This window comes from Schistocerca americana, chromosome 11 (genome assembly GCF_021461395.2).
Source record: "Schistocerca americana isolate TAMUIC-IGC-003095 chromosome 11, iqSchAmer2.1, whole genome shotgun sequence".
NCBI classification, from domain to species: domain Eukaryota; kingdom Metazoa; phylum Arthropoda; class Insecta; order Orthoptera; family Acrididae; genus Schistocerca; species Schistocerca americana.
Window position 1 is genome coordinate 25,560,653 of NC_060129.1, and position 18,435 is coordinate 25,579,087.

The 18,435-nt window shown below is 43.9% G+C and overlaps 1 protein-coding gene across 1 annotated transcript in view; it reads left to right on the forward strand.

Moving 5' to 3' along the window:
- Positions 1–1,479: 1,479 nt before the first annotated feature.
- LOC124553872 (NADH dehydrogenase [ubiquinone] 1 alpha subcomplex subunit 10, mitochondrial) overlaps positions 1,480–18,435 on the forward strand; it is a 73,655-nt gene continuing 56,699 nt past the window's right edge. The window contains exon 1 of the mRNA XM_047127873.1: positions 1,480–1,825. Coding sequence (XP_046983829.1) covers positions 1,652–1,825 — 174 coding nt within the window. The 5' untranslated portion in view covers positions 1,480–1,651. The remainder of the gene's footprint in view (positions 1,826–18,435) is intronic.

Consider the following 18,435-nt stretch of genomic DNA (forward strand, 5'->3'; position numbering starts at 1 on the left):
TTATCAAAAAGTACAACACATATGTGGTAACTTTATCTGTTCTTCATCCTAAAAAATAGTTTTAGAGTGTTAACTACTACTTGGACTGGCAAGTGCTTTTCCTGCTTGCATGTAATGTTTTCGGTAAAGAGCCTGGCAATCGCACTTTTCCTTGTTGAATATACATGCAAGCTATTAAGAGTGAGAGGTTATCAATTAAGTGGCACTGCATCATTAAGTTTAATGTACAAAGAATCTGCCTGCCACAATGATCTATGGAGCAGGTGTGTGTGATGTATTCCTCAAGTGTGTAGCTGTGTTTGTAGTCAAAGCAATTTTCATCACTTACTACTATTATTTAAAGCTCTTCAAGATTTTCCACCAAGGAGTCTAGGTCACAAGTAACATCAATGAGTTTAAAAATACTGATGACATTGTAGTCCTTATGTAGGGGCTTTGTAAGCTCTTACATGACGGCTGCCAAGTACAAGGACCTTGTCCCGCAATATACTGACAGTATCAGATAGTGGGAAATCTTCCTAATTACTTTGATCACTTTCATCATTCTCTTCTAGAACACTGGAATGTTTAATAGTTTTTGTACCTGAGTATTACTTTACTAGCACTTCCTTGATATATATTAATTTTACTACCACATGACGCATTTTCTTTCTTTTATTAGTGTATATTAAAGGAAACAAAGCGGAGCGGATAATGGTACAAAATACAGTTGCACATCACAGATGTTTTTTGCTACAAATCCATAATTCAAAAGAATAACATTCTGAAAAGTTTAAGAGATGAATAACTCTAAGAAACAATGTGAGATTTAGAGATGGTATGGTAACACACATACGAATGTGTGTTTTGAACAAAATGTTTTATCCGACACTTTGCAAAACAACACAAAACGAGGGAATACAGCAAGAACATCGGAATTTTATAAACAACAAACCGATAAAAATAACAAAGTTCTGCAGGACATTGACGCTCGCTTTGCTATTTAACGTCGTAATAAAGTCTGAGAATTAAAACCGCTCACGATAACAAATGAAATTACCAACAAACGCGACGAGAACGTATTTAAATTCACTTGACAGCTAGCAGTCAGAAATGTCGGATTTATTTTCATTTGGCGGGATGGCTGCTTCACTGTAATACACTATACTTACATACTACAAATTTTGTTTTGCTACTTAGTGCCTTTTCTGTTTGGAGATACTAGAAGGATAACCTCATTAAGTTTGGTTTATTGATAGTTTCCAGAGGCTATTGAAGAAGTCTTTCGCTGGACCTACAAAAGATATGGACACGTTATCACGCATTTTATTTGTGACTATTTTGTTCGGAAACCAACTATAAAATGAAAATACAAAATTAAATTAGATCTTTACTCTATTTTTCTTCAGGAAAACAGGTCGACATGTGTAGCTTCACAGATTGTGGCAGCACCGTTGAGTGAGATATATTTCTACTATGTAGGTAGCGCCAGAGACCTTATTGTATGTGGGCTGGATTAAAGAGGTGGTGTGGTGGGGGAAGGAGGTCTGCCGAATGTGGTGTAAAAAGCGTTTCTTGAAAAGTACAGCCAATTAAATAATTTTTAATAAAAGAAAGTTTGTGTCGCTAGCGCAACAATTAATTTGTTTTCGAACGCTGTAGAAAGTGGACTATGGCATTGGCATGTGTGAAGGTCACTTTAGGCAGGGTATTAGGGTCCAAGCCACTAATCTGTGGCAGAGCAACCCCTAATGTTGGCGGATTATTCCAAGTACAAGTATGTGGAATATCAGGAAAAGCACTGAGGGACAAGAATTATAAAAGACCAGCACCTTGGCCTTATAAGGTTGGTATAATTTCTAGTAATCTAGGTTATGTTTTCATAGCATAGAAACTCAATTTTGTGGGGGGAAAAAAAGAGAGAGAGAGAGAGAGAGAGAGAGACAGACACATTACGTCGTTTGCTAAACGTTAATCGTGTCGTAAAGTAATCTTGTACTAACGGAGCATTTCAAATAACGCATTTCTATACGGTGCCAATGTTGGACTCGCAGATCAGGAAGAGAGCAGACAAAACATTTGTAACCCTGAATTTCCAGTTACTCTCTAACAGAATCGAAGCAGTGTACAGCCAAATAATGTTGTACTGATCCATTTGAATTTGCCCTGTGTTATCTTTGTGTAGCAAAGCAACCCCTAATGTGTAGATGAACCGTAAGAAATGTTGGTAGTACTTAACATCTGGTTAGTGTCCAAATATACTCGTAACAGCACTACATCTATAGGTTTGGTTTAATACAGCCACTGTACTTGCTATAATCTTTAATTTAAATATCATGAGGAACGGGAAAGAAAGCACTGAGGCACATAAAATTTTGGATTTGTAGGGATCCACAGCCTCCAGACACTTAATAAATGTAAGCATAGCCCATAATAGGCTGTAATGCGATGTTTATTTAATCGTGTGATTAGCTAACTTCAACTAGGCCTTACTGAACAGTATGCATTCGTTCAACTTCAGCATCTTCATCCAAACATGTTGGTATTTAATTACAGAATCCCATGCCGTACTAGGCAAAGTCCTCAAAATTTTGTACTTGTGGGGATCCACAGCCTTCAGTTAAGTTGAACGAATGTATACGGTTCAATAAGAATTGTCCACTGGGGGAGGTGGTACCTAGCTGCTTGACAATAACGCTAAGTCGAAATTAGCTAATCACAGTGATTAAGTAAAAATTGCACTACAGCCTTCTATAGATAATGTTTACATTTACTGAGGCACGTAATTTTCCTGCAGTGCGAAGCGCTGGATTTGTTGTCTTTGCTGCATTTGATTATTATATAGAACCATTGGCTTCTGAAAATAGTGGACTTTGCACCTAAAAGCCACTTTTTTATGAAAAGGAGCGGTATTTGGTATTACAGAAGTGTCAGATTCCATCTGTGTGTTTTAACCATGACGCCATCAGTATGATGGAAATGGCTACTTCTAGCGTATACAAAATGACGACGACGACGTCACTTCATACACACTCCAACAGACACGAACAAAATAAAAATGACACAGTGTCTCACTCCAAAAATAAAATGGAAACTAACGGGACAACCGTTGAAAATTAGGGGTTTAGGACAGGGACATTTAAATATACAATAATACAAAAAAAACACTGCACCATCCCAAAACAAATAATATTTTTAAAAAAATTAGAATTCCTTTACACTCACAAAACGATAGGAATCGGACATTTTCCTTGACTTATGAAGCTCAACTGCTGATACAGATACCAAAGAACCAACTACCACCACCCCAAAAAGGGGAATAGGACATTTCCCAGTTCCCATGACCTATATAGCTCAACCGCAGCTGTTGATACCGAAAAAATCAACAGCTAAAGCTCCAAAAAGTGGAACCAAATCAAACAACTCAAAAACCCAAATACCCCATATTCACTACATCAGTTAAAACCCAAACGACCTACCATAAATATACAACACACAAAACATCACAGTTACTACACAGGGTTTCCCGTTTATCTTGACCACCCTAAATAACTATTTGTCCAGTTGCAAATTACAAAATGTTTCAAGCGAATGTTCTTTAGCCGTCAGGGGGACATCAATCAACATGATTGCCTTCATTGTAGCTTTGTTTTTTTACAAAGACATAAACAGCAGTACGACTTTTTTAAATGGTACCCTGTATTTTTTATTTGGTAATTCATTTCCTCTCCTAAAGACCTGTTCAGAAATGTATCACAGTGTACCATTCACTGAAACATAACGTTATTAATTACATAACACAACATTGACTTTGAGCCCAGGATCACAAACTCCTACACTTGCTGGAGTTGTCAGAAAACAAATTAAAACCAAGTAAAAACATAACACAGAATTGACTTTGACTCTCCTGTACCATTGCCCAGCAGTAGAACATTCAAAAGGGTTCAAAGTGGTGACCCTGGACACTGGTGCACTCATTGAATGAAAGAATTATTTACTGCTTCCTGTGTTGCCTGCTGAAGAAAATTACAAGCAAGTACGATATGTTCCTGCACGTCCTCTGGAGTTGTCGGAATATCGTGATAGACAACATCTTTGATGCATCCCCAAAGAAAAAGTCCAGAGGATTAAATCAGGAGACCTATTAGGCCAAGTAACTGTTCCTCCTCGACCAATCCATCTGGTAGGATATCTTCAGTCCAGAACACGACGTGCACACAAGGCATTATGTGCTGGAAATCCATCGTGTTGATACCACATAAGCATTCTGGTTCTTAGCGGCACTTCATCCAGAAGAGGAGGAGAATTCATCTGAGGAAGTTGGCATACGCTGTGCTGTTTAGACTACCATTGATGAAATAAGGATCAATAATTGTAGTACCAAGCATCCCATACCAGACGTTGACTCTCCATTGTCGCTGATGTTCCACCTGTCTAAGCCATTGTGGGTTGTCGCTGGAACAATAATGCATGTTCCTTGTATTTACCTGTCCTTTGTTTGAGAAGGAGTGTTCATCAGTAAATAGAACATTTGAGTAGTTCTGGTTGGCAAGGATTTGCTGCCATGCCCACTGACTGAACTGTACAAAATTCCGGAAATCATTCCCATGCTATTCTTGATGTAGGTATACATGGTAAAGATGGAACCAGTGACATGTAAGAATATGATGTACACTGGTTTTAGGAATGCCAATCTCGTGTTCAAGCTGTCGCCTGCTCACATGTGGATTCATAGCAATTGAAGCAAGAGCAGTGCGCAAGTGCTACGATGATAGTGTTGTAGAGGGTTGAAACTTCCAGTTTCCTGAAGCATCACAACAAGACGAGGAAACATCCATCCAGAAGGTGGGTTCTTGTCACGATATCGCTCTCTGTACAGTTCCGCTGCCTGTGTATCATTTCGCCTACCTTCAACAACAACAATAAAAGAAACGTTATGTTGATGCAGTTAGTAGGAAGAACAGCCTGTACTGTATGCCTACTCTACACAACAGTAGGTAAAAGGGCTAAACTACTGTACTAAATGTACCCGTACATAAGAAAACAGTATTGCAATTACTGTTATGCTAACTTTCATTTCCCATAGAGGAGCAGCATTTCTACCTTCTCTTCATTGGTGTACATTCTACTCGCACAACTCTTCAACTGACTATCATTGACGGACTGACGGGTGTGCATTCTACTTATGTTTACATTTGTCCTCTGTCAATGTGAACTCGTGAATGTGTTCCATAGCATCAACATCAATGTTATGTTATGTTATGTAATTAATAACATTGTGTTTCAGTGAATGGTACACTGTGATACATTTTTGAATAGGTATTTAGGATAGGAAATAAATTACCGAATAAAAAATGCAGGGTGCCTTTAAAAAAGTCATACCGTTGTTCACAATTTTGGGAAAAAAAAGGGGGGGGGGGGGCAAATCAACTGATTGATGTCCCCCTGAAGGCTAAACAACATTTTCTGGAAACATTTTGTAATTTGCATCTGGACAAACAGTTATTTAGGGTGCTCAAGATAAATGGGACACCCTGCATAGTAATTGTGATGTTTTACCTCTGGCAATACCACCTACATTTGCTACTGCGACCCCCCCCCCCCTGACACACACACACACACACACACACACACACACACACACACACACACACACACTCTACCATGGCCCATGGCCATGGCAACATTTTACAAATTCCACAGCTCAAAATGTCCTCTACACACAATGCAGTCCTCGTGCACGAAGCATCAGGAACATTCTTTTGGCAGCTTTACTACAGCAACAAATGTCTGCTGACACTTACGGGAATTAGTATCACATTACTTTTGAGTGTGTGAGTGTGAGAGAGAGAGAGAGAGAGAGAGAGATGAGAAAACAGCCATTGGTCCTCCTTTTATGCTGTTCAGTTGCCATTTTGAAATAAAACATTTATGTAATTTTATGCACACCATTATCAGTGGACTGTCAAAGTTAAAATTGTTTAATATAAACATTAGGGTAATATGGAATTTACATTGCTGAATGAATGCAGCTATTCTGATAGATTGTAGGGATAGGGTGTAATGAGGTATTCCGGAAATACGGAAGCGTCCGATCCCGCCCGTCTGCTTTGACCCATGACATCACAAATATGGCGGGAACGGCCACAAACCACAATTCCAATATGGCGCATATAAAGTCGGTACGTACACATTATGAGGACGAAAATACATCGAAACACAAACACACACTCTTTCCACAAAAAGCCTAATGACACTAACGGGACAAGCACGGGAAATGGGGTGTTTTTGAGTGGGGGCAAACTAAATATAAACAAATTTAGACACCCAGCCCCATACAAAACCACACAAAATGACGAAAAAAACCGACATCACAAAACTCCCCAAATACCACTAAACACAATCACCTGGAATCGGACACTTCCCTTGACCTATATAGCTCAACAGCAGTTCCCGATCCCATAAATTAGGATCAAACACTTCCCTTGACCTATAAAGCTCAAACATTTCCCAATACCAATATCAACATACACAGCCACACATTGGGATCGAACACTTCCCTTGACCTGCGCACTGTTAATGTTATCCGTCATATCCATTCCTGAACAAAAACAACAACCGATTAATTTTACTAAAATTTCCACAAGATGTACAGTGAACAACACTAAATTAACCTTCACACAAAATCATTAACTCACTGAAACGAATTCCACTACAAACACAGCCGGCACTCGAACAATTCTGGATAATGAGGGAAAGCAAACTGAGCCCATTACACCACACAAACGAAAACCCTGAACATATCACCAGAGAGCACAACAAACCACAACACGACGACATCTACAAACACGCCACGCTCGCAAACCAAACTCCGCGCCGTCATGACGTCACACACAACACCCTTACGTCACGGGTCCAAGCCGACGCGTGGGATCGGACGCTTCTGTCTACCCGGTATTCCTTTACTGCCTTGTTTTGCAGTTTCCAGGATTATGATTTTCCTGTCCAATAATGCACATTGGCAACCTGTTATAGACTATTGCACCAGAACGTGAAACTCTGTCCCGAAGAGGTGCATAGTCTATACAGATTTCTTTTAGTATGTCGATTGTAAATTTCACAGTTCATTCTATGTTCATTCTAATTACTAACCATAGATAAGGCTAGGGAGTAAATGTATTGGCATGTAGATCTTACGTATTTTATTTCTTAATAATTCATTAGATCGTGATTTGTACAAAAAGCACATCATGACAAAGGCCAAGTCGGAGTAGGTGAGTGATGCTAGATGTTGGGAATTGCTGTGATGATTAGGTTCAAAACCTACATTGCTTGACATAATGGGAATTAATTTAAGGGGAAATACATAGGGCCTACTAAGGAGTTTAATAGCTCTATAATTTAAAAAAAAAAGAATAAATAAACAAAACCAGCTAATGAGTACTTGCTCTCTGTGGACATATCATTACTGTATCACCTTCTGCAAATAGGTTTCAAGCTGCAAGTTTACAACCATAATATTCATACTTGGTTGTCTGTTTACTTGCATTTGCATATGTAAGTGGATGAAATGTTGTAGGATAGTTCTTGTAGATGTGCCTCTATGGTCCCAGCATTTCTTTTGTGTGTGCCTTTTGACAGTTCAATGCTTTTGCTTTTTTGAAAGGAACAAAATGGTACATCTAATAAACAGTGCAAGCTGTTGTGTTCTTTGAAGTGTGACATCAGTGTTACGTAGTTGGTGTTTGTGATCTTTTTGTTAGAATGTTGTTTGTGCTCTTTTACAATATGTTTTTTTCTTATAGTGGCTGGTAGTGTAGATTTTGTTTCATGCTGTCTACATCTATTCTCTGTGAACCACTGTGAGGTGCATGGCAAAGGGCACATCCTATTGTACCAGCTATTAGGTTTCTTCCTGTTCCATTCATGTATGGAACTCAGCAAGAATGATTGTTTGAATGCTTCCATGTTTGCAGTAATTATTCTAATCTTATCTTCACCATCCCTGTGTGAACAATACATAGGGGGTTGTAGTATATTCCTAGAGTAATCATTTAAAGCTGGTTTGTTAATAGACTTTTCGGGATAGTTTACATGACTGTCTTCCAGTTCAGTCCCCCCCTGCGGGGTCGGGGGTTAGAATAGCCCCGCGGTATTCCTGCCTATCGTAAGAGGCGACTAAAAGGAGTCTCAAATGTTTTGGCCTTATTTGATGGTCCCCTCTCAGGTTTGACCTCTATCTTTCTAAATTGTTCTGAAGAGAGAGCCAATTGGGGAAGGGCGCCTTACTTGGTGCACTGTATCTGTCGTGCATTGAGACCTTTAGCCGGCTTTCTCATCGTTGCAATGGTGTCCAGCTCGTTTTCTATCTCTTGGGTGAGGATACGTCCATGGGTTCGATTTCCACGCTGCACTGTGCAGTGTTGTTTGTCGCTGCAACGACGACCTCATACATTTTTGCACCTAAGATCCAGCACGGTAGCCAATCCGTTGTGGTGGGGCCGCCATGTACCCTGTTGGTTGTAGCCCCCCTGACAACACAGGGATCGCTCTACTGATACCTGCGCCGTTTACTCCCCATGTATGCCAAGGAGTAGATGCCCATCTTCCTGGGGCATTGGGACTCCCAGCAATGGCCATCCTGCCAGGTGGCCCTTGCTGTGGCTGGGTGGTGCCCGTGGGGAGGGCCCTTGGTCGGAGTAGGTGGCATCAGGGTGGATGACACGCAATGAAGCGTGGCACATCATCTCTTGCTGGTGGCCAGCCACCAGCAGTCTCTAAGCGTTCTCGGGCTCAATTTAAAGGTAACGTTTATGACCCCAAATCGTTCCCATTCCTGGCCACACCCTGGGAGGAACAAAAGGCAATGACTGACAGTGACACGTATTCGCCCCGGTATCTCGTCTGTACCAGAGCTGATGGGGAATCCTTTGTCTCCGTGAAGCCTCAGTTCTTTGTAGAGCATTTAGAGGACAAGTTTGGGGAGGTGGAGGGCTTGTCCAAAATGCGCTCTGGGTCAGTTTTGATAAAAACGGCATCCTCCGCCCAGTCACGCAGGTTACTTGCTTGTGACAAGTTGGGGGATATTAACGTTACCATCACACCACATAAGAGTTTAAATATGGTCCAGGGTGTTATTTTCCATAGGGACCTCCTTTTGCAGTCTGATGACGAGCTGCGCGCCAACTTAGAGCGTAGAGGTGTTCATTTTGTCCGGCGCGTTCATCGGGGTCCGAGGGACAATCAGGTTGCTACCGGTGCCTTCATCTTGGCCTTCGAGGGTGATACATTACCGGAAAAGGTCAAGGTGATGGTCTACTGTTGTGACGTCAAGCCCTATATCCCTCCGCCGTTGCGGTGCTTTAAGTGCTGGAAGTTCGGCCATATGTCTTCCCGCTGCACTTCCAGCCTCACATGTTGAGATTGCGGACGCCCATCTCATCCCGATACTCCATGTGCTCCGCCTCCAATCTGTGTCAACTGTGGAGAGCCTCATTTGCCTTGCTCACCAGATTGCAGGATCTTACAGAAAGAACGCAAAATCATGGAATATAAGACCCTGGACCGACTGACTTACACTGAGGCTAAGCGGAAATTTGAATGGCTACATCCCGTGCGCATTATGGCATCTTATGCCTCCACTGTCACTCCTGCTCCAGCTCCTTTAGCTGCACCACAAACAGTCAGCTCTCAGAGTCAGAGGACCTCACCTGCCCCCTTGACAATGGGGGCCCCTTCTCTCGCTGTTGCTCCCACACCATCTACCTCGGGAGCAGCACCGACTAAACCACCGGGGACACCAGTCCCCAATTCTAAGCCGGAGAAGCGTAAGTCTTCTTCGGCTTCTCTCGCTCGGAAGGGATCCCTTGGGGTCACTTCCTTCCCAGGTTCCTACCAGCGGCACAGGAGACACCAACCAGTGGCTGAAGAAGCCACAGGTCGCTGGTCGTCGAGCTTCGCGATCAGTCTTCAGTCCTGGAGACTGACTCCAAAAAGCCCTCTCAACAACGACAACGAAAGGAACAGCGAGAGAAAATGATATTGAAGACCCGTAAGACCAAGGCACCTGCGGTGGCACCTACTCCACCGCTACCTACAAGCTCTGCGTCTGAGGATGAGGTGGAGATTCTTGCGTCCGCTGAGGACCTCGATCTAGCCGGTCCCTCAGACGCAATGGATAGCACTTGCACGGGTGCTCCATCGGAGGCAGCAGGTGACCCAGAGGCGTAATCTGCCTTCCCAGTCCCGTCACGCCTTTCTCAGCCATGGACAATTCCATCCTCCAGTGGAACTGCAGCGGTTTCTTCCACCATCTAGCTGAGCTCCGACAACTTATCAGCCTTCACCCTTTCTTCTGCATTGCTCTTCAGGAAACTTGGTTTCCAGCAATGCGAACCCCCGCCCTCCGTGGCTATCGGGGTTATTATACGAACCGGGCAGCTTACGAAAGGGTGTCTGGTGGCGTCTGCATATATGTCCTTAACTCTCTTCACAGCGAGTCTGTCCCTCTACATACAGCTTTAGAGGCTGTCGCTGTTCGGGTGTGGACGCCACAGGCTGTTACTGTCTGCAGTCTTTACCTTCCACCAGATGGTGATGTCACGCAGCATGTCCTGGCTGCACTGGTAGCCCAATTGCTGCCACCTTTCTTCTTACTGGGCGACTTCAACGCCCATAACCCTCTGTGGGGTAGGTCAGTGGCGACAGGTCGAGGTGCCACCATTGAGCATTTATTGGCACAGCTCGATCTTTCGCTGTTAAATGATGGTTCCTTCACACACTTCAGTGTGGCGCATGGCACGTACTCCGCCATTGACCTTTCGATCTGCACCCCTATCCTCTTACCATCTGTCCGATGGAGAGTGCATGACGACCTGTGTTGTAGTGACCATTCTCCGATCTGTCTGTCACTGCCACAGCGTCAGTCTTCTGGGCGCCCTTGCAGGTGGGCAATGAATAAGGCTGACTGGGACTTGTTTTCCTCCATTGCCGCTATTGAGCCTCTCTCTAATGATGGCATTGATGTGGTGGCTCAATCGGTCACCACGGGCTTCGTTACTGCCGCCGAATCTTCCATTCCCAGTTCTAATGGGTCCCCTCAGTGGCGGACTGTGCCTTGGTGGTCGCCTGAGATCGCTGAAGCGATTAAAGATTGCCGGCGGGCGCTCCAACGTCACAAGCGACATCCCTGCATTGAACACCTCATTACCTTCAAACGTCTGCATGCACGGGCCCGCCGCCTTATCCGCCAAAGCAAGCAGAGTGCTGGGAGCGGTATGTGTCCACCATTGGCCTCCATGTCTCTCCATCGCAGGTCTGGGCCAAGATCCGACACCTCTATGGCTATCGGACCCCTGTCAGCGTCCCTGCGCTCTCACTGAATGGAGCAGTTTGTACAGACTCCGACGAAATTGCCAACCGCTTGGCACAGCATTTTGCTCTGAGTTCCGCTTCTTCCAATTACCCCCTGGCCTTCCGCTCCATTAAAGAGCAGATGGAACGTCGGAGCCTTTCTTTTCACACCCACCATTCTGAATCCTACAATGCTCCATTCAGTGAGTGGGAATTTCACAGCGCCCTTGCCGCTTGCCCTGATACCGCTACTGGGCCAGATCGCATCCACTCTCAGATGCTGAAACACCTTTCAGTGGACTGCAAGCGACGCCTCCTCGACCTTTACAACTGTCTCTGGGTCGAGGGTGAGTTTCCGTCGCAATGGCGGGAAAGCATTGTCATCCCCGTTTTGAAACCGGGCAAGAGACCTTTGGAGGTGGACAGCTACCGCCCCATTAGCCTCACCAACATTCTTTGCAAGCTTCTCGAACGGATGGTGAGCCGGCGCTTGAATTGGGTACTGGAGTCTCGGGGCCTTCTGGCTCCGTCCCAGGGTGGGTTCCGTAAAGGCCGCTCTGCCACCGACAATCTGGTGAGTCTGGAGTCAGCCATCCGTACTGCCTTTGCCCACCGTCAGCACCTGGTCGCTGTCTTTTTCGACATGCGGAAGGCGTACAATACGACATGGCGTCATCACGTACTTTCTACGCTTCATTGATGGGGTCTTCGGGGCCCTCTGCCGAACTTTATCCAAAATTTTCTGTCGTGTCGTACCTTCCGCGTGCAAGTCGCGGCCTCCCATAGTTCCTCCCGAATCCAGGAGAACGGGGTACTGCAGGGATCTGTCCTCAGTGTCTGTCCTCAGTGTCTACCTGTTTTTAATCGCAATAAACGGGCTCGCTGCAGCAGTGGGAAATTCTGTCTCCGCTTCCCTGTATGCTGACGACTTCTGCCTGTACTACCGCTCTACTGGCATTGCAGCTGTTGAACGTCAGCTGCAGGGCGCTATCCGCAAGGCGCAGTCTTGTGCTGTAGCGCGTGGTTTTCAGTTTTCGGCTGCCAAGACCCGCGTTATGCATTTCTGCCGACGCCGAACAGTCCATCCTGAGCTGCGGCTTTATCTTGCCGACGAACTTCTTGCTGTGGTGGAGACCCACAGGTTTTTGGGTGTAGTTTTTGATGCCTGGCTGACTTGGCTGCCTCATATTCGGCAGCTTAAACAGGCGTGTTGGCGGCATCTAAATGCTCTGAGATGCTTGAGCCACACCCGCTGGGATGCCGACTGATCTACCCTGTTACGGCTCTACCAGGCGTTAATCCAGCCTCATCTGGATTATGGGAGCCTGGCTTATGGCTCAGCATCCCCATCTGCGCGGCGGGTACTGGACCCAATCCTACACAGCGGAATACGCCTTGCCACTTGTGCCTTCCGGACCAGCACAGTGGACAGCATACTTGCGGAGGCAGGTGTCGCTCCATTGCGGTTCAGGCGCCGAAATTTACTGTCCGCTTATGCTGCCCATGTTTTTAGCTTGCCCGTGCATCCAAACTATCGTCTCCTGTTCCCGCAATCGGTCATCCATCTGCCAGAACGTCGGCCCTGGTCAGGTTGTACGATCTTGGTCCGCGTCAAAGAGCTTCTCTCCGGGCTTAGGGTTTTCACTGTTCCACCTCCTTTCCGGGCCACTTTGCGTACACCCCCATGGTGTGTTCCTCGCCCTTGCCTTCGGCTCGACTTGGCACAGGGCCCGAAGGACTCAGTCCCTCCAGAGGCCTTCCGCCGCCGCTTTTATTCTATCCTGGCCACGTATCAGGGCTCTGACGTGGTTTACACTGACGGTTCGATGGTTGCTGGTCGTGTCGGTTATGCGCTAACTCTAGGGGACCATTCCGAACAACGTTCCTTGCCGGCTGGCTGCAGCGTTTACACTGCTGAGCTGGTCGCCATCTTTCGTGACCTAGAGTATATCCGCTCCTGCTCAGGTGAGTCCTTCGTGATCTGTAGCGATTCCCTGAGTGGTTTACGAGCTCTCGACCAGTATTTCCCTCTTTCTCGTCTGGTGATGGCTATCCAGGAGTCCCTGCATACTCTTGCCCGTTGCGGCTGCACTGTGGCCTTTGTGTGGACCCCCGGTCATGTCGGTATCCCGGGCAATGAACATGTTGACCGCTTGGCGAAAGAGGCCACCAGGCAACCATCTCTGGATGTTGACCTCCCAGAGACTGATTTGCGAGCGGTCCTCCGCCAAAAAGTTTTTGCACTTTGGGACGCTGAATGGCACGATCTGATCACACCCAGTAAACTCCGTGCCATTAAGGAGACGACGACTGTATGGCGGTCATCCATGCGAGCCAACCGCAGGGACTCAGTCGTCCTTTGTCGGCTCCGCATTGGCCACTCCCGGCTGACACACAGTTACTGCGTCGGGAGGACCCTCCTCTGTGTCGCTGCAGGGCGGCTTTGACAGTGGGTCACATTTTGTTGGCCTGCCCCCTTTTAGCTGTGGTCAGACGGACATTTGCGCTGCCTGATACGCTCCCTGCCCTTTTAACTGATGACCCTGCTATGACTGGCTTAGTTTTACATTTTATTCGGGCAGGGGTTTTTTATCATTTAATATGAGTGTTTATTTATTTTATTGTTTTGTGTTGATTCTGTCCTTTGCCCTACGGTTTTAAACTGAGTTTTTAATGTGTTCTCAGTGGTTGGCTTTTCCTTTTTTTTATTCTATGGTCAGCCAACCACTGCCACACTCTGTGTGATTTTAATTTGTTCTGTCTGTTCTTTGTCTGAGGTTTTCTTGTCCTGTGTTGTCTGTTGTCTCTATTACCCGTTTTTTACTCTGTGTAGTAGTTTTTAAGTTTTGGAACAAGGGACCGATGACCGTTGCAGCCTGGTCCCTTTAATCCCACAAACCAACCAACCAACCAGTTCAGTCCTTAAACAAATCTGTGACTATTTGTGCTGCCCGTCTCTGTATATGTTCTGTGTGCCCTGTAAGGCCTATGTGGTCTATCTGGTACTGGTCTCTCTCTCTCTCTCTCTCTCTCTCTCTCTCTCTCTCTCTCTCTCTCTCTGTCACACACACACACACACACACACACACACACACACACACACACACACACACACTTGAGCAATATTCTAGAACTGGATGCACAAGTGATTCACAAGGAATCTCTTTTTGTAGATTGATTGCAATTCCCCTATGTTCTACCAATAAACTAAAACCTACCACCTGCTTTACCCACAACTGAACCTATGTTATTGTTCCATTTCATATCCCTAAAAAGTGTTTCCCCCCGGTATTTGTGTGAGTTGGCAGATTCCAACAGTGACTCATTGATATTACAGTCATACGATACTATGTTTTTTGTTTAATGAAGTGCACAATTTTACATTTCTGGACAATTAAAGCAAGTTGCCAATCTCTGCACCACTTTGAAATCTTATCAAGATTCAGATAGCACTTCATTGTAGAAAACTGCATCATCTGCAAAAACCCTGATTTTAATATTAATATTGTTTGCAAGATCTTTAATATACAACATTAACAGCAAAAGTCCCAACATTATTTCCCTGGGGCACACCAGAGTTTCTTCTGCATTTGATGATGACTCTTGATCCTACCAAAAAGTCCTCAGTACAGTCACAAATTTCACTTGATATCCCATATCATCATGCTTTTGACAATAAGTGTATGTGTGGTACTAAGTCAAATTCTTTTTGGAAATCAAGAAATACTGTGTCTACCTGGTTACTTTGATCCAAAGCTTTTAGTATGTCATATGAGAAAAGTGAGAGTTGGATTTCACATGATTGATGTTTTCGAAATCCCTGCTGGTTGGCATTAAGGAGGTCATTCTGATCAAGATACGTCATTATGTTTGAACTCAGAATATGGTCTAAGATTCTGCGACAAATTGATGTCTAGGATATTCGGCAGTAGTTTTGTGGATCACTTCTACTACCCTTCTTGTAGAAAGGTGTGACCTGTGTCTTATTCCAAGAACTGGGCACGGCTTTTTTGTTCGAGAGGTCTATGATAGATTGTATGTAGAAGATGGACTAACTCAGCCACAAATTCAGTATAGAATCTTGACAGATTCTATCAGGCCCTGGAGCTCTGTGCAATTTTAACGATTTCAGCTGTTTCTCAACACCATTGACACAAATACTTACTTCATTCATCTTTTCAGTGCTACAAGGGTTAAATTGGGGAATTCTCCTGGGGTTTCCTTTGTAAAGGAGCATTTGAAAACAGAATTAAGCATTTCAACTTTTGTTTTGCTACTCTCAATTTCAGTTCGTGTCTTATTCGCTAGGGCCTGGACACTAATTTTGGTGCCGCTAACAATCCTTATATATGACTAAAACATCTTTGGGTTCTGTGAAAGATCACTTGACAATATTCTGCTACAGTTACTCATTGAAGGAATCGCGCATTGCTCTCTTTACAGCCAAATGCATTTCAGTCGGCATCTCTCTCTGTATGTAGCCCTGCACTTAGTTTTACACCTATTATGCAGTAATCTCTTTTTCTTTAGAAGTTTCTTTACCATGACTGTATACAGTGGAGGTTTACCATTATATGAACTATTCTACTGGATACATATCCATCCAATGCAAGGTCAATTATTGTTTTAAACTGGAGCCAGAGTTCCACTACATGCTCCTGCCCTATGCTGAAAGTTTCAAGTTCCACATTTAGATATGGCATTCTGATTGTTTATCTAGTTACTTGGTGCTTGTTTGAGTTGTTTTTGTACTTCGGTAATCATTGTTGCCACATCTGTGTCATTGTCACTGATACCAACTTCAATGTGGACGTCCTCAGAGAGGTCAGCTGTGTGTGTCACCATTAGATCCAATATATTTCCATCATGAGTAGGATTCTAAGTAGTCTTCAGAGAAGGCATTTAGTAAAGTTTCACAGGATGTCTTATCATGCCCACCACTAACAAAACAGTAATTTTCCCCCATTAATTGTTGAATGATTGCAGTATGATGGGGAAATTATGCACAAGTGAACTGAGATTATCTCTAAAGGTTTTGGCTACATCAGGAGATGGGTCTGGGGTGTAATAGAAGGGTCCAATTATCATTTTATGCCCTCCCCCTAATACTGAGTCTTGTCCAAGCAATTTCACAGCAGCTCCAATTTCTACCTTGGTGGACTTGAGTTTCTAGTCTGCTGTGAGAAATAAACTACCTCCATTTCGCATTTGCCTACCCTTTCAATGTTGTTGTTGTAGTCTTCATTCCTGAGCCTGGTTTGATGCAGCTCTCCATGCTACTCTATCCTGTGCAAGCTTCATCATCTCCCAGTACCTACTGCAACCTACATCCTTCTGAATCTGCTTAGTGTATTCATCTCTTACTCTCCCTCTATGATTTTTACCCTCCAATACTAAATTGGTAATCCCTTGATGTCTCAGAACATGTCCTACCAACCGATCCATTCTTCTAGTCAAGTTGTGCCACAAACTCCTCCCCAATTCTACTCAATACCTCCTCATTAGTTACGTGATCTACCCGTCTAATCTTCTGTAGCACCACATTTCAAAAGCTTCTATTCTCTTCTTGTCTAAACTATTTATCGTCCATGTTTCACTTCCATACATAGCTACACTCCATACAAATACTTTCAGAAACGACTTCCTGACACTTAAATCTATACTCGATGTTAACAAATTTCTTTTCTTCAGAAACGCTTTCCTTCCCATTGCCAGTCTACATTTTATATCCTCTCTACTTCGACCATCATCAGTTATTTTGCTCCCCAAATAGCAAAACTCATTTACTACTTTAAGTGTCTCATTTCCTAATCTAATACCCTCAGCATTACCCAACTTAATTCGACTACATTCCATTATCCTTGTTTTGCTTTTGTTGATGTTCATCTTATATCCTCCTTTCAAGACACTATCCATTCCATTCATCTGCTCTTCCAAGTCCTTTGCTGTCTCTGACAGAATTACAATGCCATCGGCGAACCTCAGAGTTTTTATTTCTTCTCCATGGATTTTAATACCTACTCTGAATTTTTCTTTTGTTTCCTTCACTGCTTGCTCAATATACGGATTGAATAACAGCGGGGATAGGCTACAACCCTGTCTCACTCCCTTCCCAACCACTGCTTCACTTTCATGCCCCTCAACTCTTATAACTGCCATTTGGTTTCTATACAAATTGTAAATAGCCTTTCGCTCCCTGTATTTTACCCCTGCCACATTCAGAATTTGAAAGAGAGTATTCCAGTCAACATTGTCAAAAGCTTTCTCTAAGTCTACAAATGCTAGAAACGTAGGTTTGCCTTTTCTTAATCTAGCTTCTAAGACAAGTCCTAGGGTCAGTATTGCCTCACGTGTTCCAATATTTCTACGGAATCCCAACTGATCTTCCCCTAGGTTGCTTCTACTAGTTTTTCCATTCGTCTGTAAAGAATTCACGTTAGTATTTTGCAGCCGTGGCGTATTAAACTGATAGTTCGGTAATTTTCACATCTGTCTGGAATTATTATATTCTTTTTGAAGTCTGAGGGTATTTCACCTGTCTCATACATCTTGCTCACCAGATGATAGAGTTTTGTCAGGACTGGCTCTCCCAAAGCCGTCAGTAGTTCTAATGGAATGTTGTCTACTCGTGGGCCCTTGTTTTGACTCAGGTCTTTCAGTGCTCTATCAAACTCTTCACGCAGTATCATATCTCCCATTTCATCTTCATCTACATCCTCCTCCATTTCCATAATTTTGTCCTCAAGTACATCGCCCTTGTATAGACCCTCTATATACCCCTTCCACCTTTCTGCTTTCCCTTCTTTGCTTAGAACTGGGTTTCCATCTGAGCTTTTGATATTCATGCAAGTGGTTCTCCTTTCTCCAAAGGTCTTTTTAATTTCCCTGTAGGCAGTATCTATCTTACCCCTAGTGAGATAAGCCTCTACATCCTTACATTTATCCTCTAGCCATGCCTGCTTAGCCATTTTGCACTTCCTGTCGATCTAATTTTTGAGATGTTTGTATTCCTTTTTGCCTGCTTCATTTACTGTATTTTTATATTTTCTCCTTTCATCAATTACATTCAATATTTCTTCTGTTACCCAAGGATTTCCACTAGCC